General features: G+C 43.2%; 1 protein-coding gene across 1 annotated transcript in view; it reads right to left on the bottom strand.

Moving 5' to 3' along the window:
- Positions 1-266: 266 nt before the first annotated feature.
- Positions 267-26174, bottom strand: part of LOC115388239 (potassium voltage-gated channel subfamily B member 1-like) — a 30339-nt gene continuing 4431 nt past the window's right edge. Inside the window, exon 2 of the mRNA XM_030091266.1 lies at positions 267-2124. Coding sequence (XP_029947126.1) covers positions 286-2124 — 1839 coding nt within the window. The 3' untranslated portion in view covers positions 267-285. The remainder of the gene's footprint in view (positions 2125-26174) is intronic.

Here is a 26174-nt window from a genome sequence, read left to right as displayed (position 1 = left end):
AGAAAATGTATAAATGTATATGATCAAAAGAATCAGACTGCATTCACTTTCATTTTCATAACCTTTTGAAATCTTATGTTAAATATTCAAGAGTCACTGGAAGGAAGAAACGGGCAGAACAAACCCCTCCCCGCTGTCCACAGCTGTTGTGTTTTTATGCGAGAAGGATTCTGAATTCTTCACTCATTCAGGAAATAAAGTTATCAGTGCCTTTCATATTTTTGGGAAGTTCACTGTGCTTTCAGTTTCCTTCAAGGTCTCTTTTTCTTTTTGTGACCTGAAGAGTTAAGAGTGACCCTGCTCTCCCTGAAGCGGCTGTAGTTCCTGAGCCACGTGGTTCTCCTGCCCCTCTAATGGCTGTGTGCTGTTCCCCAGCTTCCTCTGGAGGCCCGCCGTGTGGTTGGCGCCCTGCTGGAAGCTGGAGCGATGGCCGCCTCTGGGGCTGGCTCTTTCCAGGAGTCTCTGGGTTGCATTGGTGCTCGAACCGTCGTGCAGGTGCTCCTCCTCATCGGTGTCAGCATCAATGAACTTGTTGATGGACGTGTCGTGGAAGGTGAAGATGCCGGGCCGTGCGTTCTCGGGGCTCTTGCTGGGCGTCCTGCTGCTGGCGGTGGTGTAGACGGACGCCTCGGGGCTCTGAACAGATGAGCTGTCCGAGGCGACTCCCGTCCCCGAATCCTCGCCGCCTCTGAAGTTCACCCTGAGCGAACGGCTTTTGAGCGGGTTATTGCAGCGCGGGCCTGCGGGGCTGTCACAGTATGGGCTTGACTTGGCGAGCTCCCCCGTCAGAGGGCCCTGCGATCCTTCGTTTTCATTTTCCAAGGTGGGCTCCAGGCTGGGGTTGGTGCTGACCCTCCCTGTCACGTTGCTGCCGGGGCTCTGGGAAAAGCGAGCGCTCTCAAGGAAGTCGGTGGCACAGCTGATAAAGCTGTCGATGCTGGACATGCTCTTCATGTCCGTCACTGCATTCGCTGTGGTCGAGAAGGCCTCAGCAGGAATGGCTCCCATCTCAATCTCGGCTTTCTGCCGGGCTGATTTGGACGGGATTCCCTTCTCCTTGCTGTTGAGGTCAGTTTGAGACTGCGTCTTTGCCATCTTGTTGTACATCTCCTCCAGTTTCTGTGCGCTGAGATGCTGCGGGCTGCCGGACGGCTTGGCCTGCTCCTGATGGCTGGACTCCAGGGTCTTCGCTGGGCTGCTGTGGCTCGTCTGTGGCTTGAGATTGGGAGTGCCTCTCTCTGGAATAGGAGACACATGATTATCGTGCTCTTTCTCCTTCTTTTCACTAGTTCTGTCCACCATCACATCCATGAGCTCCACACCGCGTCCAAAAGTGTCTTTGATATTCATAGAGACGATGCTGCCATTTCTCTTAGCCCTCTCCAGGGCTTCTCGTCTTTTGATGGCTTTTTCCTGTCGCTTCTGCTCTTTGTAGAACTCAGAGAAGTTATTGACAATGATGGGAATAGGTAAGGCGATCACCAGTACTCCTGCAATACAACACAAACCCCCGACGATCTTTCCCAGCAAGGTTTTGGGGTAAATATCGCCATAGCCTACTGTGGTCATCGTGATGGTCGCCCACCAGAAGGACGCTGGGATACTTTTGAACTTGGTGTCTTCTTCATCCTTCTCAGCAAAGAACACTAGGCTGGAGAATATCATGATACCCATGGCTAAGAAGAGGATGAGCAAGCCCAGCTCATTGTAGCTTCTTCTGAGAGTGAAGCCCAGAGACTGAAGACCTGTGGAGTGACGGGCCAGCTTCAGGATGCGCAAGATCCTCATGATTCGGAAAATCTGAACCACACGTCGGACGTTTTGAAACTGAAGCACACTCTTGTTGGATTCTGTTAGGAAAATGGTGACGTAGTACGGTAGGATGGCCAGCAGGTCAATGACATTCAGAGGACCCTTGAAGAACTTCCATTTGTTGGGGGACGACAGAAATCGCAGCAGGTACTCCATGGTAAACCAGGCGATGCACACAGCCTCCACATGGGCCAGTTGTGGGTTGTCTGTCGACTGGCCAAACTCATCAGTGTCCTGCAGCTCCGGAAGGGTGTTCAAAGACAAGGCAATGGTGGACAGCACGATGAAGAGGATGGAGATGATAGCCAGGATCTGGAAGAAATAGGAGAACAGGGGAAATGTTAAAAAAACATTTTTAAAAAAATCAATTGTTTTGGGAAATTCATACCATACTCAACCAGTCAGCCATAATGATTTCAGTGATTTTTGTATTTTTCTATATCAGATGTACTTTCGGGTAACCACTGATTAGCAAATAACTTTAAATTAAGCTGTTGAGCAGCATTAGCATGTTAGCATTGTTTGCACTGACTGAGGTTTGATCAAAACACAGATGTGTACTCTGTGTTTTCTTTAAAGTATTGACTGATTTTGATGATTGACTCTGATGTGGCTCTTTTAGTCACCGATCAAAAAGCAAATATTTGTAAATTTCATGTCTATATTGTAAAGCAGGCCAGTATAAACTCTGAGACAGATGCGTTTTTCGTTTCGGAATCCCACATTACAAAGGACGGTACTGTCAATATAAACTGATGCCCTTTTAAAGTCCTCGTAACATTTCCTCAGTGTCTCTTCCTTTATTTTTATTCAGCCTGCTGCAATCCTTTGGGGTTCAAAAACCACATTGTTTGACATATTTTACAAAGCTCATCATATCTGGCAAGAAAATCTTACTGGAAGGCCACTGGAAACCTCAGAAGAACTGAGCTACTGACTAATGATATAATCTGCTGAGTACAATGGAGTCTAGTCACAGCGCTGGGGATTAACCAGGTTGCACAGTGGTGCCTGCGTATGTGTGCCACACCTATTATTACTGTCCTGGAGTCAGTGTGAAATCCAACACAAGGTCACTGTAGAGGCTGTGTCCCCGGTTGAGTAGCGAGTGGGATTATTCTTTGGTACCAATCATTCTCAGTAAGCTTTAATTAATCTTGACAGGTGGCTGCTCGTAGATCTACCATGGCATTTGAAGAGAGAGGGACTAAAATCAGAGAGAGCCGGCCGAGAGACAGGACAGGACAGGAGGAAGACCAAACTGAAGGAGTTTAAACTTTAGCAGCCAGATAGCTTACTTATCACAGTGAATTAAAGGGCACACAAATGAACCAAACTCTATAAGCACAGTCCCTGAAATAGCCTGCCCCCTGTTTTGGATCCCACAAGACACCAAATGATGGATGAAAACTATCAGATGCAACCTATTCGTGGTGCTGCTGGGTAATCACACTCAGGAGGGCGAAACACCGAAAGTCATTCCAGACACAAGGAAAAGGGAAAAGCAGAAGCTAGAATTTCCAGTACTTTTTAGAGAGGTGGTGATCACAGAGTTGATTAGAGATCTCCATGGTGAGGATATCAATAGCCTCACAGAATGTGTCACCGGATGTATCACCTTCTGTGTGGATAACACCATCCCAACCAGGACAATCCTTTGTTATGCTAACGACAAGCCATGGACAACAAACCACACCGCAGCTATCCTCAAAAAAAAAAAAAGAAAAAAGGAAAAAAGATGACCTTCAAGACAAGGAGGAGGTGAGGAAATCCTGAAGGAGGTGAAGACAAAGATAAGAGAGGCTGAGGAGGATAAATATAGGTGGAAGATGCAGGGGAAGCTCCAGCAGAACAGAATGATAGAGGTCTGATATGGCACGAGGACCAGAACAGATTACTGAAAGTCCACCAAGAGAGAGAGTTGGGTCTGGGGACAACACTGATGAACTCAAGCTGTTTTTTTTAATAGATTTGATGCTGACAGCCCTGTCTATACTGGCAATAAACTGGACTGGGTTAAGAACACTGAAGCCCTTTACAGGAAGGACCGAAGCCGTCTGTATTTCCTGAGGTCCTTCAATGTCTGCTCAACACTACATTGGAGATGTTCTGAGTCTGTGTTGACCAGCGCTATCCTGTGAGGGTGGTTGACAAAAAAAAAAAGAAAGAAAAGAAAATAGGCTAAATAAACTCATCAGAAAGACCAATGAAGTGGTGGGGGTGGAGTTTAACTCTATGCTGGAGGATCTGGTTCGAAATGAAGTCCAATTTGAGCAGTGATTCTCACCCCCTTCTGTTCACTGTTTAACTCTGTATATATTAATATTTTACATTATTTATTTAATCTTATTCTATTGTATTGATATTTTTAACTTCTGTGCCATTTATTTGATGTCCTTTTCTGTGTAGAACTATGCTAGAAGAATTTCCCTGTGGCATTAATAAAGTACTTCTATTCTAAATCTCCAAATCTGCTGAAGGAACAAACACACAGTAATGGCTTGTCTTGTGGAAACCTCAGTTATCAGATCTAACCAGGCTACCGTCCAGTTCATAAATCATGCTGAATAGCCAAGACAGCGCTGAAACCGAACCCTTGGCGTGCTTGGTGCGTTGTGTAAAGGGAACACCTGAAGGATGACCCGCTCCACCTCCCATCAAGTTCTCTCTCTTACTCACCTTTCCCCTCCCTCCACCTCCAGAGTAAGCCAAGTGGGGTCAGACAAAGAGGAGATTACAGGGAAGTGATCTCACTACAGAGACACACACAGACTCAGGCTGAGAGAGATAAAGAAATGTCGACCGATGACAAACCTATGACAAACAGACGCTGCATTAAGCTCACTCAGTGCTTCGCAACATCAACTTGTGAGTTTCCCAAGTTAGGCAATGAGGTACACTCTATCCCAGATGAGGACGCTCAATATTAATATTTATATTTTGCTGATAGAGCAGAGCAGGAAGACAGGAAGAGACAACTAATGTGTGTTTTTGAGCCCCTCCTCCCCAAAAGCTAAAATACAATTGGATGATCACATTTTTTAACGGGGTACTAGGAAGCAGATGCCTGTTTGAAAGGCTTCTGGTTGGTTTGTATAACCTCATTAGCTCTTAATGACAAGAAGAGGGGTCATGGGGACAACCCGCCCCCCTTCCTCTCTGCATAAACAGAAGATAAATATGCTGGAGACCACTGCCGCTTCTGCAAAATCATGGCAGCAACTCAAATACACAAAAAAATTTAAAGCAGACAATCATGTGCCTATAACACTCACACACACACACGCAGCTCAGTAATTGGCCCCAGGTCTTCCTTCCCCACAGGCCTGTGGAGAGGCAGGAGACTGAATATTTAATATCCTCCTGAAGTGCGCGCTGTCCTGGAAAAGGTGTGCATGAGTGGGTCCTCACTGGGCCATGACCGTCTGCAGGGTCCGAGAGGCAGCCTAGTTTTCACACCGCTTTCACCACCCCGGGGCCTGCCGCATGCTCCATCGAGAGAGAGAGCGAGGAGAAACACGAGTTCCTATGAATACCTGACGAGGCCTTTCCCAGAGAGTGAGTATTCCATCAGGATCGAGGGATAGTCTGCTTAAACTTTCATAAAATTCAAACAGTTCTTCCAACTATGCGTTAATTCAACTGTAGTTTCTAATATTGTGCTTCTCTTATGTAAATCACTGGTTTGTCAGGAAAAAATAGGAAATGTCAATATATCACAATCCTGTTGGACACCACTGTAAACTATACCTCAAAGGTGAACACTAAATGAAGCTGAAGTTTCTTTCAAATTGAGTTATACTTTGAATTCTCCTATTTAAAAAGAAATTCACAGCTTCAGCAGTCTTTTAGGTTGACTAAACTTTGTCAGCACCTTTCACACATTGACCTCCACTGGGAACATGACCACAACTCTATCTCTAGAATGTCTGAGCAATATGAGCTTCATAAAGTTAGAACTTAAAGGATAACTGCTGCAACTCCACATGAGAGGGCATTTAGCTATAACACAGAGTACTGCCGTTTTAAGACAATTTAACCTGATGGTGGCGCTAGATCAAAAGCCATGGAAACATATAAGTCATCACAAGTTTTCAGGACAGAGCCAGCTTTGAACAGTGGGGAAAGCAGCCAGGAGAGATGAGATAGAGGAGAGAGAGAGAGCGTTCAGAGCAGAGAGAAGAGAGAGCTCGATAAAGAACGGAGGCGTGTGAGGATTATTAATAAAAGCAGAGACACAAGAAACACAAGTGACATTTCAGTCTGAGAACAAATGAGAGGAGGAACAAAGTGCCATTGTCTTTTTGTCCATAATTTAGGGCTTTCCCTTGCGTCACGCAGTGTGAAGTGTTGATTCACTCGTCCGATCTCCTCCTAGCTGGATTTGGCCTTTTCACCACATGAGCTGAAGTATTACGTCACCCCATGACTCACTCATTATTTTTATTTTCTGTGGATATGTTGCGCACAAGATGGCATCTCTAATCCTCTTATTGTACTCCTTCTGTGACTCGCAAATAAGTGCATTCTGTGCCCGTGTGCTGCAGCTGACCATCCTACAGAGGCTGCTGTTGGTTCTGCTGTGGGAGGCTGGATCAGGTTTTTGATTTTAGCAGAAACTCCACAGGAGGAGAAAGGCTGAACTGTATTGGCAGTAAACAAAGTGGAAAATCCTTCCTGCCCGAGTGGAAATGACGGAGAAACAGTAGTAAGATTTCCTCTGGACGTTCTTTTTCTTGAAAATTTCTGCTAAGGCAGTTAAACTACAGTAGTCTGCAGTTACAGTTGATTACTGCTGACCTCGATTACACGGGCAAAATTCAGGAAATATCACAAAAGTAACATCAAAATGTTTAAAATGCAGTCATCTTCTGTTATGTATGTTATCAATTTGTCTGTTTGCAGAAACAAGAAACTGTGGGAGACCCTCAGTGTCACTTGGCTGATAAAGAGTTAAACTGGGCCACCAGCTTATAATGCTCAAAAACACATAAAACAAATATAGATTTTTTTGTGTGTGTGCTGAGAAATAGAGTGATAGAGTCAGTGGCTGAATACGTACAGTATGTCAGACTGAATTCTCATAATCAGTCGTCAGTCATAACTTATGGCGTCCAAGGTAGTGAAGAGCAAATAAGGAAAAAAAAGACATAGAACATAAAAGGAAGCTGTGTGCATTGACTAAATATAAACCGCCTCGTCAATGTTCACGTTAATGAAGGCCTGTGTCACATAGTGACATGTTTTCAATAGTTTCTGATCGAGGCTTACATCAGAACAACAGAATCAATCCACTGCCTCGTCAATTCATCATGTTTTTAATCAAATATTTGACGATGAGCAACCAAACCATAAAGTCAGTCTATGAAATTGTCATTGGTCGAATCCCAAACTTCATGCATATTTATGCTGCTGAACCCACAAAATCAATGTTCTGTTTAACAGCATGACCTGGTCAACATGTACATATATGAAATAATTTAAATATCGCCCTTAAATCACTTCATACACATACTTTTGGACATTTAGACATGTTATTATCTTTTAGAAACGTAAAAATTTGAATTTAGTATCTTGGTTCATTGAAACAATGAAGTTGTTTAAAGAAAACCAAATACTAGAAACGGATGTCATCAGTTATTTAAGAAAACCTGTCAGTGAGAGCAGCTGTTAAAGTTAAGAGACAGATGTAAACAGCAGATAGTACAGGGGTTGGCAGAATTTATTTTGTTGCAATTTTTAAGAAGATACTTAAACAAGCTGCTTATTTTCTACGTCATTATTGTATAACTTCGCTAATTACAGCAGGTAGTTAGTCGAAATCTGGACAATTATTGTTTAGATTTTTAGGTTATACAGTTTTGATCTTAAAGCATTTATTTTTTGTGTATTTTATTGGATACATAATACACATTAATAGCTATCTTAATTAAAAATGTCACAGAAGACATAACTCTTAAATCTTAAATGAAGCATTTGATGATTCACCTCCAGAAGTTTCCCATGATCACAAATGTCAAGCATGATATAAAAACACAAGGCAGTAATCCTTGCACTCTCTCACAAAACACATGAGCCAAACCTTTTTTTTTTCCGTTATGGAGAATAAAAGTCTGATGTTCAGTGTTTGAAAGCAGCGAACAGCTTCCAGTGACACGATTCCTCGAATTCACCCACATGGATGTGAGCTGAAAAAGCGAAGCCATTAAGCCTCTCCCACACTGACAAGACCTCCTGTGTGCTGCACAGATGTGGTTTTGCCTCTTTTGCATGTTTCACCTTGCTGAACAACCTTTTCTGTCCCACCTCAGAGTCTAAAGCAGGAAGCCAGTGTCTGTCTGTGCTTTGCACTGAGGAGAAGACAGCGAGATGGATCACTGAGCTCGCGGCTACTCATAGGATTTGTCCTTTTCAAAGTGTGAAGGTGGTGCTAAAATGATGTGGCACACAAACACAGTGCGTTAAGTGTGTGTGTGTGTGTGTGTGTGTGTGTGTGTGTGTGTGTGTGTGTGTGTGTGTGTGTGTGTGTGTGTGTGTGTGTGTGTGTGTGTGCACTGATGTATGGCTTTTGCCAGCTTATCGAGCTGCTGTGAATCCATCATGCACAATGCTGGCATCAAACTCTTCCTGTATTTTAAAATTTCTTTATAAAAAAAACAATTATAGTGAAGCTTTTATTCTTTATCTGCTTGTAATTTCCAAATTTCTTCCTTTTTCTGTCAAACTGAAACTAAACTGATGACAGTCGAAGCCTCTGCTCTGCATCGCAGTCACATAACAGTATTTACAAGTGATCAATGCTTTTCGTCAATAATTATTTTCCTTTATTTATTATATAAAAAGCATTCTCCTGCATTTGCGCTACACACTTTATAATGGCGCAAGTGACAGCATGCCCATTTTCACTTGTTATAGCACAGTATGACTCAATAAACCTTACAGTTCAATCAAAGCATTGATTTTTGAAGTTATAAATGATAAAATAAGTATGTATTGCACTTTGCTAAATCCAGTATTCAGGTGTCATGTAAGGGTGTAATGTTAACTGTCAGACCTTTTTAAAATTTTGTTTGTCAGAGAATTACATTTCATGAAAAAAATGTTCAAAATCAACAATATAAAGGTAAAACAAAGCCTTCATGAATAAGTATGAACAAATATTCAAGTTTTTATGAGTCCTCATGTCAATGTCAGACAATATCAAAACCCACTGAAGCAAAATGTCTGCTTTTCAAAGTTCTGGCTGTTTTTTTTTTGGCACATACGACAGATGAAGGGAGAGAGATCGATGAAAAGCAGAAAGGTGACATGACAAAATGAAAAAAAAAAGGGAAGCGAGGAGGTGAGAGACCGGAATAAGGTTGCTCCCCGTGGCTGACGGACAAATCAGCAGCAGCGCTGCTGCCCTGTGAGTGCCATCGCCCTCGACGAAACATCTGCGCAGCAGAAAAACCTTGACTCTGAAGCATCTGGAGCGCCTGTCCTCTCAGGTGGACCCGGACAAAAACACGGCAGCAGGCTGTGGGAACAGATGCCGTACGGCTCATAAAGACATTATTAAGAGATCCTTTGGAGACTTGAACAGCCAAAGTGCGTAATGAACAAGAGATGGAGCATGAGATGAAAGGTGACGTGCAGAAAACAGGTGTTTGAGGCTAGTTAATGATTCTAAAATGCCAGTACGTGTGTGTCTGGCTGAGTGTGTTAATGTTTATATCTACTTATAAACCTCAGCAAAGCCAGAAGACGTCCTGGCTACCGAAAGTGGAAAGGTGTTCTTTTGTGTGCATGTGCTGAAAAACGCGGCACACTGGCAAAAGTCGGTTCTCTCCAATCAGCAAAGACACATCACGCCCAGGGGAAAATGACAAGTACTCAAAATCTGGCTTTGTTCTCAGTGCTTGTTTTTTTTTGCAGGCTGGAGCTCAAGCTGTCTCTCGTTGCTATGGACTTTGCTCACTCTGAAACCGGCAACGGTGCTGGCAAGCAAATGAAAAAAAAAAAAAAAAGAAAAGAGAGTTCATCAAGCTGAATTACCACCAACTCAATAAAAATGTACCGTTTGGCAGCGTGGCGCAAAACAACACCACTGTTGACAATTTTTCCTTTCTTTTTTGAACTGTGGTGTTGAGACGTTATACACACACAGGACAGTCTGTACCGGAGGAGAAAGTAGTAGCAACAGCTTGTTGTAATTAATATGTCCGCCAAGTCAAGTTTAATTACAATTGGAGAAGGTAATCAACTTGAAGACACAGGCAGCCTGGAGAGAAACAGCCGCCATAAGACACCACTATCCAGTAGCAGCTGGTGATTATTTACCCCGGCAGAGGCTTCTGATTACATATGACCACTGCTGTGTTCTTAGCTCGGTGCGCTAAGCTTCCACTCCAGCTATAGAAAACTAAGGTTTACACATCGGAGCAGGGAAAACAAACGCACTCCATTCATTCGCTCAGTCTGGCTGCTTCATTAATCCACCTCTGTTCTCACTGAGAGGAAAGATCTTCCAGGAATCAGTTAAAACTTTGAACTCATGCAGATATCAGCTGGCCGACGAAGTGCCTGTACTGATGTGGTGTCTGCTGTCAGCTGATTAACATTCACCCATTCCCGTAAGCAGTGACCCCCGACTGCGGCGCTGCTCGCCTGGTAGGTGTTTACCATAAAGGCCGCATGTCGCTGGCTTCCTGTGGCATGATTGGGTGTCAGCGCTGGTCTGCTTACCGGGAGGACCGTCTGAAACTGGAGAGGCCCGATCGCTGACCACAGCCTACCTGACATCTTATCTACACTGCTATTCCAAAACTGGACGATCAACACCATCCAAGACAGGAAATCTGACACGCAGGTGTGTAATCACATTCAAATACACTGCCAAATTATTTACATATTGATACATTTTAATCAAATTCTCCTCCTCTGGTTGAGATTGATGGCAAGATTAATACAATCTGTATAAATATAAAGCAAGAGAACAGTCATTTTATTTGAGCCCAAATATGTTAGAGTTCACGATATTCTTAGTGGTTGTCTGTCTTCTCTGCTGGTGACTCGTCCAGGCTGCATCCTGCTCTGTCCTGTTGTCAGCTGGGATCAGCTCCACAGCTCTCTTCTTCACCAAGATGCACAAATAAATCCAATATACTCAGAGAAGGTGACGGACGGATCAGGTGAAAGCTTGGCATTGATTGTAGGGAACCCAGGTTGAAATCCTGGTTTTGACAGGATGCACATCCATTGTAAAAAAAAAAAAAAGAACCTCAACAAGTTTCAGTAACTCAAATACTCACATTCAAAAATCTGTGTGAGAAATCCAAACTCATCATCCTGTTTTTTTAGACTCTTGGTTTTGTTCCCACTGAAATTTGATATTTGCACAGAGGTGCAAGTGTTATCGATTGTTCTTTATCTCCATTAGAGAAAAAAACTAAATATTTCTGAGAGACAACAGTGTCATGTGTTATTTGTATGTGAGGTTTGAAGTTGCACCAGCATTTCCTTTAGTTTCTCTTGTAGCAGGGAAACTCTGTGTGTGTGAATCTACCGGTGCATCAAAACTAAAATTATCTGAACGGGTTCCTTTGTGCCAGGACCACCACTCACTGTAACCATGGCAACAAATTCACTGGGTTGTAATTATAGAACGTGCCATGATGCCACTGGACGCACGTCAGAGCAAACTTCTTTCTCCCTGCACATCTCCGTTGTCCGTTTCACTTGTGAATATCTCACATCCGTCTCTGTCTGGATAAGAAGGCATGTCTGCTTCAGCGACGGATGATGAGCTGATTGTCGGTCGTGAAGCCAGATGGCACATTCAGTGGGCTTCATCTGACGCCGCCCGCTCAGTATGGAAATCTGCAGAGAGAGAGGCGAACGCACGTGGACGGAAACCGCCCAGAGTCTCGTTTTAAAAGCGTTTGAGCCTCAGCCTCTTCCGTGGAGCGATGATCAGCCAGCTGACTCAGCACTAAATGTCCGACTCCTTAATGGCAGGTTTCCCCTCTCCATTTAGCGTTCTCACGTGTTTGGGAGGCTTTTCCCATGCGGGCTATTTTTTAAGTTTTTTCTCAGGAAACCATTATCAAAATGAAATAAAAAAAAATGTTCCGGGTAAAAGAATTATTCAGTACGTATGTGTATTCTTTGGAACTGAATATAATAAAAGTGCAGTGATGAAATAAGACAAAACTCTGTTGCTGTACGTTGAAGCCTTTAGGTTGCAGGAAATTGTCTGTTTGCTAAAAAACAGCAGCACTGCTCTGCCGAACACTTCGTCTTTTATTAATCATTGATTGATTGATTGATTAATTGATTGAGAAGTAACAAAAATGCCCCATTTTTTAAAATTTAACCCACTTAAGCTATTTTTTTAGGTTTAAAATACAGAATAAATCCCAATATTGATAATTATTTACGTTATTGCCAGTTGATTCTGAAAATGGTGAAAGTCGGCAGTAATCTGTTCGATAATGAAGTGTTTCTTAAAGATGATAGTCGTGGATATAAGATGATGCATCTGAAAAGGGATCAAGTGTTTGTTTATGGTGGCACAAGAGAAAAATCTGAAAACTGCTGAAAATAGTGGTGCCTGGTTTTTGACCTAATTTAAGAAGAACAGATACTTTTTCCTTTAACAAAAAATCTAAAAAAAACAAACAAACAGTGTTTCTTTTAAATCATTTTGTAATAAATTTCCTGCTTGACCACCAACAACCAAACCGTGTCCCTCTGTTCCTACAGTGTGTGTCCTACATCTGTTTCAGAGTGCTAAAAGTCTCTTCGCCGTGCTCCCCGTTGTCGAACTCGTCCTCTGGATACCACCACACTCAAAGCACAAGACGCCCACTCGTCCTCCCTGGGAGTGCCGGGTCAGAGATACATAATGCAGAAAGAATCCCAGAGCAGAGGATGTTTGAAGTGCAGCATATAGCGTATAATATATACAGCTGCCACGTACAGCCCCGAGGCAACAGGCAGAAAAAATAATTTAAAAAATACCTTTATATGTTTTCAATATCTCAATAAAATGTTAAAAGTTAGTTGAGTGACAAAGAAAGAAGGAAAGAAATGGTGACATTTGGCACGAGAACAGTCTTGAGGAGTCTAACCTTTAAAACGAACATTCATTCTGAGCTCAGAAGCCCAAGATAGCAGGAAAAAAGCCGTAATGCCTGTCGGTGCAGGCTTAAAAAGAACAAGAGGGCACAGTGGGAACAAACCATGCTTACATTGAGTGAACTATACAACACATTGTGTGTCTGTGTTTACAATGAAATGTGAGAACGGGAGATTTTCGGCACACGCCGGAGCGTCACGGCGCCTTTCAGTCATGCAGTAATAAGAGCGGGCAGAGATTGTAATGAGACAGAGGAGCGTGCACAGCCGTCTGCCGCAACATATGGCGAGTGCAAACAATGACGGGCAGCTGCATGCGAGCTGCGCGACTGGCTGGACCGGGATTTGTGCACTCTGTGATCGGAAGCGGGGATTTTTACAGGGAGGAAATGAAGCAGGCTAACCCATCTCTGGCCTCCCTCACACCCCCGCTCCCTCCTCATATATACATTATGTGCACATGCACACATGCACACACACATGACCTGACAGACTCCTCCTCACTGGGATACTGCTGCGGCTCGGCGCACATCCCAGCTGACAGTTTCAATGATGACACCAGACTTTTTACAATTTATTTCACAGATGGGGGAGGATATTCACAAAAACCATGGAGAGCAGAGGCCAGGGCAAATGGGATCAGAGAGGAAGAACTGCAATTTCCAATTTCCCATCAGCACACGACACTCATGGAGGGATGACTGGTAGTTTTCTGGCTTGTTGCACAGGTTCGCTTTGGTTTCACTCATGAAGTGATTATTTGCTGAATGCAGGTTTGACAATGTGTTTCAGCAAAATAAAAGCCTTTGTAGGATATAAGAATGATTGGCTGTGAGTTGAAATTCCACTTTTGACACCCAATTTGCTCAGTTATAAAAGCTCCTGACACATAGGCATTCTTCCTGTACACGTTTACTTCAACAAAAGCAAATATCAGTGCAATTGAAATAACTTTCAAACACCATTCAGGCAGTGCTGCAGACAGAATAACATCATTGATCCGTCCATCCTGGGCTGGAGCCAAACCCAGCAGACAATGAAGTCTGACGGGACGCTCCGAGGACCAGCTGTCGGCCGATCGCAGGGTCAACACGGAGAACGTTATACACACATTTACACCTGTGTGAAATGTAGTCAGCACATGCATGTTTTTAGACTGTGATTTGAAGAAAAAAACATGAACACAAGGAGAAGTAGGAGGAATAATAAAACATCCTCTAATGTATGTCCAATCTGATTGGGTGACTGACGTGAAGGTTTGCTCTCTGTACTCAGTCCACGCTTTGCTTTCATAATATTGGTAGTAAGAGGTGTTTGTAAGCGGGTGACACAGAGAGTATCATCTGCAGCGGTCTGGGATGGCCAAACTGTTCCCAGCTGTGTAAAGCAGGACTGACAGTGATTTGCAAGTGGAACAAAACCCTAAATAATGGAGGGTTGTGTTTGATGTCACTGCCATACGCAGGATCTTAAAGTTCAGACGTTACACAGAGAGAGAGACACCAGCCTCTGATTGGTGAAGGGGTAATCTAATCACACCAGACAAAATAATCCTCTGAGAAAATACACTGCTGTCTCATAATAAGGTGCTCCCGCTTCACTTTCCCAGGCGGAGAGCCTCACCGGCTGAATTAGAAGCTAAACAAACGTCAGACTGGTTGATGATGCTCCACACGCTGCCTATATCCATCCAGCGTGCTGTAAACTGGCCGACAGTCAAGCATGCCGCCCCGGCCCATCGCTGCCATACATGGACATTCTGACCCCAAATCACAACACAGCCAACGCGGCTTCTGCCGATCCTCCTGACCCTCGCTCCGCTTGCCTCAGACAAACACTTCTACAGAAATATTTTTCCCCTCCATTTCTACACATTTAAGATTGATCTCGGTTTACCTAATCTGAACTGGGCCCCGTTTTCACGCCACACATACAGCAACCCATCAAATGATCCTTTAGGCTGGATAAACAGCACTTTATTGTTTGTGTGATGGGCCGTCACAGTGCTTCCTTTTATGAAAGAAATCAATCAGGGGGCTGTTTTTAATTTGCAGCTGTTCTCCTTCCCACTGCTGATCTGTTTCCTCTGTTGCTTGTGCAGCTGTTGTCCTTCTTACCAGCTACTGTACTGGATAATGTATTCTTGAGGAGCTGTACTGAGCCCTGGTCATTACAGGACAATAAATTTTTTTTTCCTGCATCCCAAAGCAAAGCCTTTTTGTCACGTTCTGAAGTGTCTGCTGTGGTCGTATACTCTGATATTACTGATGGCTGCGAGTGCAATCATGTTCACATGTAATTTCAACACTGAGATTTTGAAATTCGACCATCCAGATTAGTGTGTGAAGTGACTCAGTAGAGCCAGAGAAACACCATAATGCAATAAATGCTGAGCACGATCAACCGCTTCTATCACACTTTCTTTACATTTCCACGAAAGACATTGTTTAACTCTGAGATCTCACACTCGTCATTATTTTTAGATGCATTTGTTATTCTCTCCCACACATGAGGGTGGACAACAAAAAGTGTTAAAACATAGAAGTGTGTCAGGAATACGTCACCACACAACAAAATGATCTTTGTTGCTTCGGTATGGTCGGGTATGTTTGTATATTTAACAACAAGAACTGCGAGCACTTCCTTCATCGGTTTTTGGCATTAGGCTGGGAAAGTGGGAGATCACACTCAGATTAGAAAGCAAATCCGGAGAGATTTGGCAACACTGCAGTTGGCATTATCCACAGAGCCAAGTTTTCCATGGGAAAGCCCCCAGGATTTCCATCTAATACTGATTTTGATCTGGGTAGAGGGTTGATTAAGAGGCTCTAATAAGCAGTCTTTCCGTCGCATATCCTCAAAGCCGCGTCCCGCTGCAAACCCCCAGAATGACCACGAGAAGAGGAGCATCGCACCAGAGCATCATGAGATGAAGGAGGAAGTGGGGGTGTGGTGATCACTGGGCTTTTGATTGAAAAGAAGACAACGGAAAACTAGATCTGCAAATCTTAGACTAAAATAAAATAAAGGAGCCCCATTGAAATTATTTTTGATTTAAGTTCTCAAATAGGAGCAGAAGTACAATCATGTAAAAGCTATGCCAATCCAATCCCTGGACATTTCAGTATGCAAGGCAATGCAACCCATTGATCAATTTTGATCACAAAAGATTGGGATTTTTGCGCATAGATTTAAAACATTTTTTCTTTAAAAAAAACATTTTTTTTAGAAGGTTGTATCTTTTATTAGCAGTTAATCGATGCGTAAACACATGCTCAGCTTCTGTTTTGAGTGGCTACTCATAAAAAAAAAACATATAGAATTCTCTTATAGAATTTGAAACAAACTAATACACACAAACACACCATGTTATCTTATTTAATATATTCTGCTGAAAATGAAATCTTTCAAGAGCAGCAAAGACTTAGCAGCTTGATATAACTTCAAATCTGTACACAAACAGACACACATGTACGACTGGTTTGCCCTTCAAAGCGACATTAATATGTGAAGAGAAGAAGAAATGATCCCACAAGTGAAAAAAAAACAACAGTGTGTCTTAAATAATCTAACATCTTGTATCAGTTTGAAAGGTTTCCACAAATTGGCTCGATCCAAAATGTGAGAGAAGAAAAAAGAAAATCTGGAGAAACTGGTAGAACGAGGAGCGCGAGTCTCGTGGGTGACTGAGTTATTGCACAACAAGATAAAAATGGATGTAGGCGTGCATGTTTCCCTATCAACAATCAAAAATAGACTTCACCAGTGAACCACAAATCTAATCTACTGTAATGTGAAGCAAAGTATGAAATAAAAAAGGTGTGTTCGTGACCCAAAGCGCTGCCGCATGTCTGGAACCTGATGGTGGCTGCTGGCCGCAAATGTCACTCACGGAAATCAAAGATAATCAGTGCTGACAGAAACAATGATGAATGTAAAGTTAAGGAAAATATGCTGCATAATATCTCAAGATTAATTCATGTATATCAAAACCAGTGTGGAAGATAACTAATGGAATGGAATGTACGTTTGATAGAACAGTGGAAGTCAGTGACACGATTAAGAAGTTCAGAGAAGTGCTTCATTCATCCAGACGTAATTCCACATTATCCACCTTAAACAAAGATTAGTTTCTCTTTAAATGCCCCAGGTATGCTTATTTTTATTATCTAACACAATATCAGTACAGCACATTTCAGGAATTAGCTGAATTTTGAAACCTGACGGCATTATGCTGTAGTGCTTTGTTAAATTTCAGCTGCAGCACTCTGACAAACAAACTGAACTATTTGAAATAACATTATGCTGTTTGTCGTAAAGATGTTGGCAAAATTAGTAAAATGGCTGCAACTCTATTGGAATTAATCAGCAAAAAAATATTGTAAATATAGAATGAATGTGAGTGGATGTATTCTGTTGAAAGGATAAACTGTTTCAGTCAAAGCTTTCCAGTCGATGTTTTCCAGGTTAGGATTCAGTTTCTTGACCAGTTCATCCAGCTAACAGTTTTCATTTCTGCCCTGCTCAGGTTTGGCCCATTAGCAGTGACACCTATCAACCCCCCCAGCTGAATGCGTGTTTCGGTCCACAGTGAGCTGCGTCTGGAACCACAAATTCACTAATGAATCAACAAAGGAGTCGAGTTTCGCACAGATCACGAACCCTTTCAATTTGCATCACGCTGCTCGGTTTACACGGGACCCTCAGCGTCTTCGGTTCTGCCCTGAGACGGAGCTGACTTTCAGAGAGAGACGTGACCCGCAGGATGAAGAGGGGAGGACACAAATTTCCTATAATTATGAGCTTAAAACCTGCGGCTTTCAGTGACCACGTCATGCTACCCAGTCATGTTTGCCAGCATAAATTATTAAGTTCTCAAGTGGAGGAAGTATAGGTTAAGAAAAAAATGCACATTAAGTTTCCTATAATTTCCTAATCTGCAGCCGAAAACTTATTTACTTTCCTCCTGCTTGGCCCACAATGCTGGTTATTTCAATGAGGCCTATATTTCCAGTTGGTGCAGGGGAGATGGAGGTATAGGTGCAAGAGAAATGAGAGCGTGGACTTGGCTCAGACTCAAGACTGAAGAAAGGCTCTCCTGGGACTTCTGCCTGGAGAGTCGTACAGAGACTGAAACTCCCACAATCCCCCTGCTGCACACAATCAGCCTCAGTGCTTCCTTCACGTCACGCTCGGGACTGCATTCAAATTCAGCTGCATGCTGAGGAGCTTTTAATGAGAAACACCTGCGGGTCGGCGAGTGACCACAGGGTTTCAGGTGAGTCACTCGAGGAGGCATCCCGCTTTCGGCCGCTCCCTCAACACTTCCTGTATGGCGCCGTCCTGGCGAGACGCCGCGTTCCACTGTGAGTGATCTCCAGAGGCTCGTGTGGCTCGTCTACGGCTCGAAAATCGCTACTCTTGAGCATTACAACAAATTAACATTCGTTCCCACTCAGTCAGCACGCCGCAGGAACACCACATAATTACCGTCAATATTAGCATGCAAATGCGACGGGAAGGTGGTCCTCCTTTCACACAGCCGTACACTCAGTTTGGACGTCTGGAGTTTAAACAGACTTCTGTTCTCTCATCATATAAATATGTGGTTGGCGGTATAAAGAATCAATTGTTATTTTATTTTAAAGCATGCAAACTCAAAACGAAGCAGAAAAGTGGGATTTTTTTTTTGTCAGAAAATATCAAGAATTATTTGTGGCATCATGGCCTTCCTCGGTCTGTAACATCCCTTCTCTGTGTTCCCTCCTTATTACTTCAGAGGGATTTCTTTGGAAAGTGGCTAATGGGCTTCTGAGATGAGTTTACTTCATGCCAAGTGCTATGATGTGCAAATGAAGCATCCATTAGCTTCCACTCACAGCAAACATTTTGCCTAAAAGCACAAACAATGTACAAAAAGCTTGCTTGTGCTCTTGAAGGACTCACTACTGCCTCGTCGTTATTGGAAATAACAGAAAAAACACTGCTGGGAATTATGGAGAGTTAGTGTTATAACATTTGGATACAATCATTGAAAAATTAAGAAAGATATCAGGCACATTGAGAAAGTGAATATATGAGATTATCTTCCCATCTAACTCTGAATAAGAAAGTATTCCAGATCTTTTTTTTTTTTTTATGATTGAAAATAAAAGTGCAGTTCTTTTTTGGTCTTGAGGAACAGTGAAATCACAACCTTCTGACCACTTTCCGTCTCCGCAGACACTGTGCGATCACACCAATCAGCTCAGTGTCAGCCTGTCGTACTTGAAACCTCTCATTCTCACCCCCGTCCTCAGACTCCGCCGCTGCACCTTCTACTAATTTACAAACAAAACCATGGCCTCCGAATGTGCCGGAGCGATGATGGGAAATTAAATGACTGCCAAACAGTTTGATGTAGCCCAGCGAAAGGTTCAAACCTTCACAGACAATCACAGAAATTACAAGATCAAGGTGTCTATTTAAAGACCCGTGTGCACAGAGGCTTCATGGGGAGGAACGAGTGAGAAAATAACAGGGTCAAGAAGAAAGACAAGGAGGGAAAATGTGCAACTTCATGTGTCCGGGTTTGTGTGTGTGTGTGTGTGTGTGTACATGTGTACGGCGGCGTATTTATTTATAGAAGCCCCCTGGGAGCGGAGTGCCATTACTCTGTGAAGGTAGGGAATCTGGCGGGGCTGTGCTGGATGTCACACTGGGGTGGTTCCACCGCTCCTCTCAGGCTCTGCCTCATTAGGACGAGCAACACCCTCCAGAATAATAACGTGCATCTATTCTGCAACGCCCTGTTAAATGTGTTTATGTAAACACCGCTAAAAAGAATCAAATTCTCCAGGGATGTGTCACTGTTAATGCTTTCTGGACATTTGTGTGGGATTTCTCACCATCATGAAGAAAGAGCAGATTGTCAGATTTTTTTTCATGTTGTCTATCATTATTGATCGCCTTTGTGTGAGTGAGTTATTCTGCACGTGGGAGGACGCATTGATCCGGAAATTGAACTGAACTCCCGGTGACAGTTTCTGCTCGGCACACAGAGTGTGTGTGGAGCACACACACACACACACACACACTGGCTCCCACTGCAGCCGCTGCTGCTCCTTTTGAGTCCACTCAGGGAAGCCGACAAGTGAGGAGATCAACAAACACAAACGGAGCAAAGCAAAGATCCAGGCTCCCTGTCCTGACTTCATCCGTGGCGATCGTTAAGAGGTGGGGCCGCTGGGAAAATCCTCACGCCCGACTCCCACTCACAGCGACCTGACCCGGGGAGCTGCATCATCTCTGTGGAGCACAGCGGACCTGCCTCCGAAGCCGAGGACCCCACGGCTCGCTGTGGTTTGATGATAACACAGAACTGTTTACAGTTTTCTAATGCTTTGTGTTTCTATACATGAATGAACACAGCTCAGTTTGGTTAGAGCTGTGAAATGAGAGCTGCAGATGATGGGGTTCCAACATGAGTTTTTCAGGTTTTTCCCTTTTTAAAGTTCATCATTTCATTTAAAGAGTTGGACAAACCGTTCCTTTCATGTGAGCACGTGCCGCCGGCATCCATAAAACCAATGCAAGAGGATCTGATCGCCACGTCTGTAACCCGATGCTTTTTTTTAAATTCAGCCTGTCTACCTCGGCCAAGGCGGCGCCCCTCACGGAGGGACTGGAGGAGATCTTGTGTTAATTGAACCCTGTTGTTGACTGTTCGTCTATGCAGCGCTGAGGTGTTGGGTTCTGGATCAGGTTCAGGTAATTACTGTTTCTCAGTCTGGAAGCTGCTGCGAGCTGCGACACAGCCATCAGATGATGCTTTAAGCACAAATTCATCTCAATCCAGGGAAATATCGTAGTTTGAATCTCTGCAAAATGATTAATGGTGTTTCTCTTATGTGTGTTTTACTCATGATCGTGTCTGAGACATTTTTAAAACATCCATGCATCACAGACACCACTGATATTTCAGCAACGCAACATTTTTCTTTTACTCTCCTGCAACATAGTTTAAGCATCACGGTCAGACTCAACAATAGACTAATGGACCAGATAGAAAAGAGATGATTTATATATGTGCAGTAAACCATACCAATCTCCATATATCATGTGACAAACCCCATCACTAATGGAAAGAGTGATGGGATGACCATTACTCAAAAGACAAACAGTAAACCATTAAAGCAGGAAGAAACTGTGATACCTGGTGTTGTGTTGGCCTAAAGACGGACTCGAGTGTTTAGTTTCCTGACAGTTGTTTGTTTTTACACTTAAAAACACCAAAATATTTCAATCTTCTGGCTTTTTATGTTTCCTACTTGAGCTTCGATTTTAGTGTCATTTAGAAATATTTATTATTATTAGTTTTTCATTTAACAAAAAATGTAACAAAAATTATGAGAATTATAATCCAGTGTATTTACAGGATATATTTTTTTAAGAGCCCGGTGGTAAACATATGGCCTGCGGTCCTTCAGAATGACCACACAGTGTGAAAGTTAATTAAATATAACTGAATACTTTCTTCTTGTATAAGTGGCCAAAAATCCATCACTGTGATTGAGCACAAACTAACATGTTCTTGCCAAGAGGACAAAGTTGGAAAATAACTTATTTTCCCCCAAACATTTCAAATTGTTTAATTTTTGTAGAAAGATAGACTGTTAGACACAGACCTTTCCCTGATGAACTCACATGTTTGTCCTTAAAAACAGATAAACATCCTTCTTTGCTGTTTTTGTGAGTTAAATACTGCTTTTACATTAAATTGAGGTTTTTGTGGCTCCGGAAGCAAAATAAGACATAAACAATTCAAACAGGATTATCACTGCTTTCCTGGTCCGACAAATCCCTATAATACACACCTGCTTCAAATGATTAATGACTTTTAGAGCCGTTTAATGATGGAACAAATGAAGTTCAATCATCCAGCAGGCATCAAAAGACAAAAATAATGGTAAAAATGAAAATCAGCCCATCGTCTTCCCCCATGTGCTCGTTACCCTCATGTGCTGCACCTGTGTGTTTCCTATTTAAACCCTTCTCTCCTCTTGTGTGGTTGTTGGTTCAGCTTCCCTTGCTCGGCTGAGCTTTCTCTGTGTGCAGAAAAAAAACCCAACAGAATTTGATTGTGTTTTTCAGTCCTGCCCGCCATTTCTTCAAGGGTGGCTTGAAACTGGAAACTGACCTTTTCAATCTCGGCTCTAAGTGAGCGATGAAAATCCTGACATGCCGCCAGAGAAGAAGTTTTCGCACGCAACGTTCGGGGTTCCGATGTTTGTCTCTCTGGAAAGTTTTACTCCACTCTGCGGATGACCACAAGGCCCCACACCACTCTACATCCTCCCTGAGTGATGTTCTCTTGCTGACAAGCCTGTTTGAATAATGAATGAAGTTCTGCTGCAAAGTAGTTCAGCCTCCATCCTCTTACTGTTGACCTCTCACCTTTTAACTGTCAGTGTCAGTGAAGACCTCCGCAGCCGCGGCTCGGCGGTGCGAGTGAATATCGAGAAAGTCAGATAAGACGCGGCGCTAAAAATAAAGCGTGTATTTTGTGGGTCTGTAAACCAAAGATACCCTGTGGTGAAGATGTGCGGTGTGTGTGTGTGTGTGTAGCAGGCTGCGTTTCCTCAGCTGGGTTAACCGATAAGCTCACGTAGCGTCCAGGATCGCCTCTCTCCGACCAAACAGGCAATAAAATATTTCCGAAGGCAGTTGTCTACTTTTTCCTGAAATAGTGTGCGCTGGACTGGGGCGAACAGAAAGGGCCTGTCTTTGCTCTATTAAACAAAGCTGACTTATTTGGTGCCGGTCACATTCATCCTCTGTTCAAACTCATGCAGGCTACAAGCAGAAACTAGTACTGATAATTCATCCTGATTCATTGTAATTCCTGTGTCCTTCAGACTAATTTTAAATCAATGTATTATTTTCAATAATAAAAAAGGCAAAGAAGATGGAGGTATAGTTGATAGTGAGAATTAAAAAAGTAAAAATATTGTAGATTCTTAAACTGAAACAATAAAACAAATCAAATTCTCAAAATATTTGCGATGGAGAACTTGGTTTTTCAGAATTGGCAGAATCAACAGGATGAAGCACGAGTGCATTACAGGGACCACTCACGCTGGCCAGTTTGGTGGGAGAGTGAGAGGGACGAGGCTGAGGTGGTTTAGTCATGTATGTGGGAGAGATATGATCGCTGTGTGTGGAAGAAGATGCCGAGGATGGAGCCGCCGGGCACGAAAAAAAAAAGAGGAAGGCCAGTGAGGAGGTTTGTGGATGCAGAGAGGGAGGAGAAGCAGGTGGTTACAGTGAGGAAGAAAAACACAGGAGACAGGATATTAATATAATATGAGACGATCTGCTGTGGCTTCCTTTAACAGGTAAACAGAAGGAAATAAAAACATGTGTGGAAACATTTATTCCATTAGTTATGTTCTTTGTTGCAAACGGTCAAAATTCAAGCTCAAAATCCCTGAGATGAGTCGGATGGTTTCCGGCCAAATTATTTTCTGCTCTTCTTTTTTTGTTACATGGACCTTTTCTCTTCTTGTCACCAGAATTCACTAAACGATACTTTTGGGCCATTTTGGCAACCTGTGAAATACAGCTTAGTGACGGAACAAATCAGTTATCAACAAATGATCGAGTACATGGTAAGTCTTGTTTTGAACCGATTTAGGTATGAAACTGGATTATTTTTCTTGTCGGCCTGCTCGAGGTTCCAACACATCAATCTGTAAATCATAAATCAAAGCTTTAGAATGTTTGTACAGATGGGTTCTTCTGGAGCCAAACCCAGCCCCTCATGGGCGAGGGCAGGGTTCACCAGTTAACCTCACACACATGTTTTTGGAGGAAGTCAGGGGGAATCCACACAAACCCACAGGGAGAACATGCAAACTCAAAACTGGTTGGTATTTGAACCCAGGACCTTCTTGTTGTGAGGAAGGAGCACTAATCACTGCACCACTGTGCGGCCATACAGTAAGTGAGTTTTGAATTGATAAATGCTTGACTGTGTTGATCAGCTGTTTCGCCTCACCGCCTGCAGCCTGTAATGGGCTTTTAGAGCTTTTCCTCTGAAAACAGCTGACTGCAGCGCTGACGCTAATGAGAATGAGCTCAAGCACTTTCAGGCATTATAAAAGTTATCACACACATAATGATCTGATAAAACTGATACAAAAAGATATTGATAACAGACACTTTAAAAGTTTTACTTTTAATTAACAACCTGCTGGTATAGTCACCTTTGAACCGGATAAAATGCTATGATGTTCTAAGCCTCTGAGCCTTTGCTATGTTCCATCTTAAATCTACTGTGGCTTTATAAAACCCATCACCTTACATAACTTTCTCCCCTTCCGTGGTGGTCCTGCTGAGGATCTTACATGAAAACCTTTCCTTTCCTCAAAAATGACATTTTCATCAGTCAACATATTCATCTGCCCTCTGTGAGCCAGCGTGGGACCACACGGGGAAATTAAATAATGTATAGCCAGTCTGTGTAAGAGGTCACTTGTGTCGTCACATAATCTGTCAGCCATAGAAGAGGTTCTTGAGGAGAAGACAGTTGCTGGCAGGCAAAGCGGTGAGTCCTGGACCGTGCTGGAAAAACAGCATCGCCATCAAAGAGCGATCCATTTATAGAAGAGAGGACCTGAATCCTGCTTTTTGAAGCTGTTTTTCTGGGAATACAAAAGAGATGTGTTTGGATAAAAGCTAACTTCCCATTGGTAAACTGTTCTGTTGTTACAATGAAAACTCGCAGCGTAACTTTCAAAAAGAGCCCCTGCACGACTCCGGCTGTAATGCATGTGGAACTTCTGTAAGTCTCTGAAGTCTGTGATAAATCATTGTGGATTAGCAGAGAAATGCATATGGAGCCCCCTCTGACCACCCCACAAACAATGTAATCCTTCTCCCTGCAGCTCACAGACGGGCAGATTTTCTCTATAGATTAGCAGCCACTCTGCTGGGACATGAAACTTCCTTAGGTGAATTTCCATTCACGTGCAACCACGTGCTGATTAACCGCCATCAAAGGCATGCTTTGGATCAATAATGCTAATATCTTTCTCTGATTAGAGCACGGCCTCGGTGTGCTGTATGGTCGCTGTTGCACAGGAAGGATTTTCTTTCAAGTGAAGGTTGAATGAACCTGAAGTTAAAGATAGAAACCACGAAACAAGAAGACAATAACCATAATTTGATATTGACATGAAACACGTTGACATATCTGACATTTACCACTGTTACAAAAACTAATGATGAGTGTAAGGAAATGTGTATGCCATGCGCATGACCTGCGGCTATTTGCATATTCAGACTAGAGGGATTTTCCAGCTCTGAAAGCTTTAAAAACTAAAAAAATAATGATGTGTTGTTTTTTTTTAACAGTTCTATTCAAATCCTTAAATAGAATTTGGACAACAACGAGCACTTACTCACTGATTAGGGTACTTATGTTTGAATCATGATGTGAAGGAACACAAAAGAGGAAAACTAAAATCTGCAGTTCGGATGACAGGAGAGCAGCAGTGAGAATGAGAAACAGAGCAACTCTTTCCATTTGTCAATCTGCCAAGCAATCCCTGCGACTGTCTGATGATATACGGAGCTGCAGTCACTCTGGCAGCTGGGAAACTGAGCGCCATTGATTGTGGTTATTCAAAGCTCACCTAAGCTCGGCGTAAGAGTGTCTGTCACTAAGGAACAGTTGTGCAGCGTTGGATCGTTCCAAGCATGACTGTTAAGCACAAACACAAACAGGAAAGAGAGAGTGGAGTGGGGAAGCCTCTTCGCTTGCTTCTGAGAATCACAACAAAGACCATAAAATCATAGTGACTGTACCGCCACATCTGCCCCCATCCTCCGTCTTTTCCTGTGGCACACTGCCGGACGTTAGCATGACCGATGGCTCTTGTTTATGCAGAGCAATGAGAAGCCAGTGGTCCATGGGAAGCAACATCTCGAATGGCTGCCCGGAGAGTGTCCTCACTCAACCCAGCTTGCGTTACAGCTTAATGTTTTCGCCATTGATTTCTCCCCGTTTTTAACCGAAAAGTGTCCTGCGAGGGCCATAAGGAGGAGAGCGAGCAGCAGGTAACGGAGTGCCGGGGTCGCTCCACGCCGGCGCTGCGCAGAGTCACGGCCCAGGCACACCGAGCGAGACTCCACTTCATAAACAACAAAGCAAAGTGCTTCCTGTGAAGTCAGCCGGGCATATCTGATGTGCAGTAAGG

This window comes from Salarias fasciatus, chromosome 5 (assembly GCF_902148845.1).
Source record: "Salarias fasciatus chromosome 5, fSalaFa1.1, whole genome shotgun sequence".
NCBI classification, from domain to species: Eukaryota; Metazoa; Chordata; class Actinopteri; order Blenniiformes; family Blenniidae; genus Salarias; species Salarias fasciatus.
The sequence above is the reverse complement of the archived record's forward strand: the minus strand, read 5'-3'. Positions and strand labels throughout refer to the sequence as shown.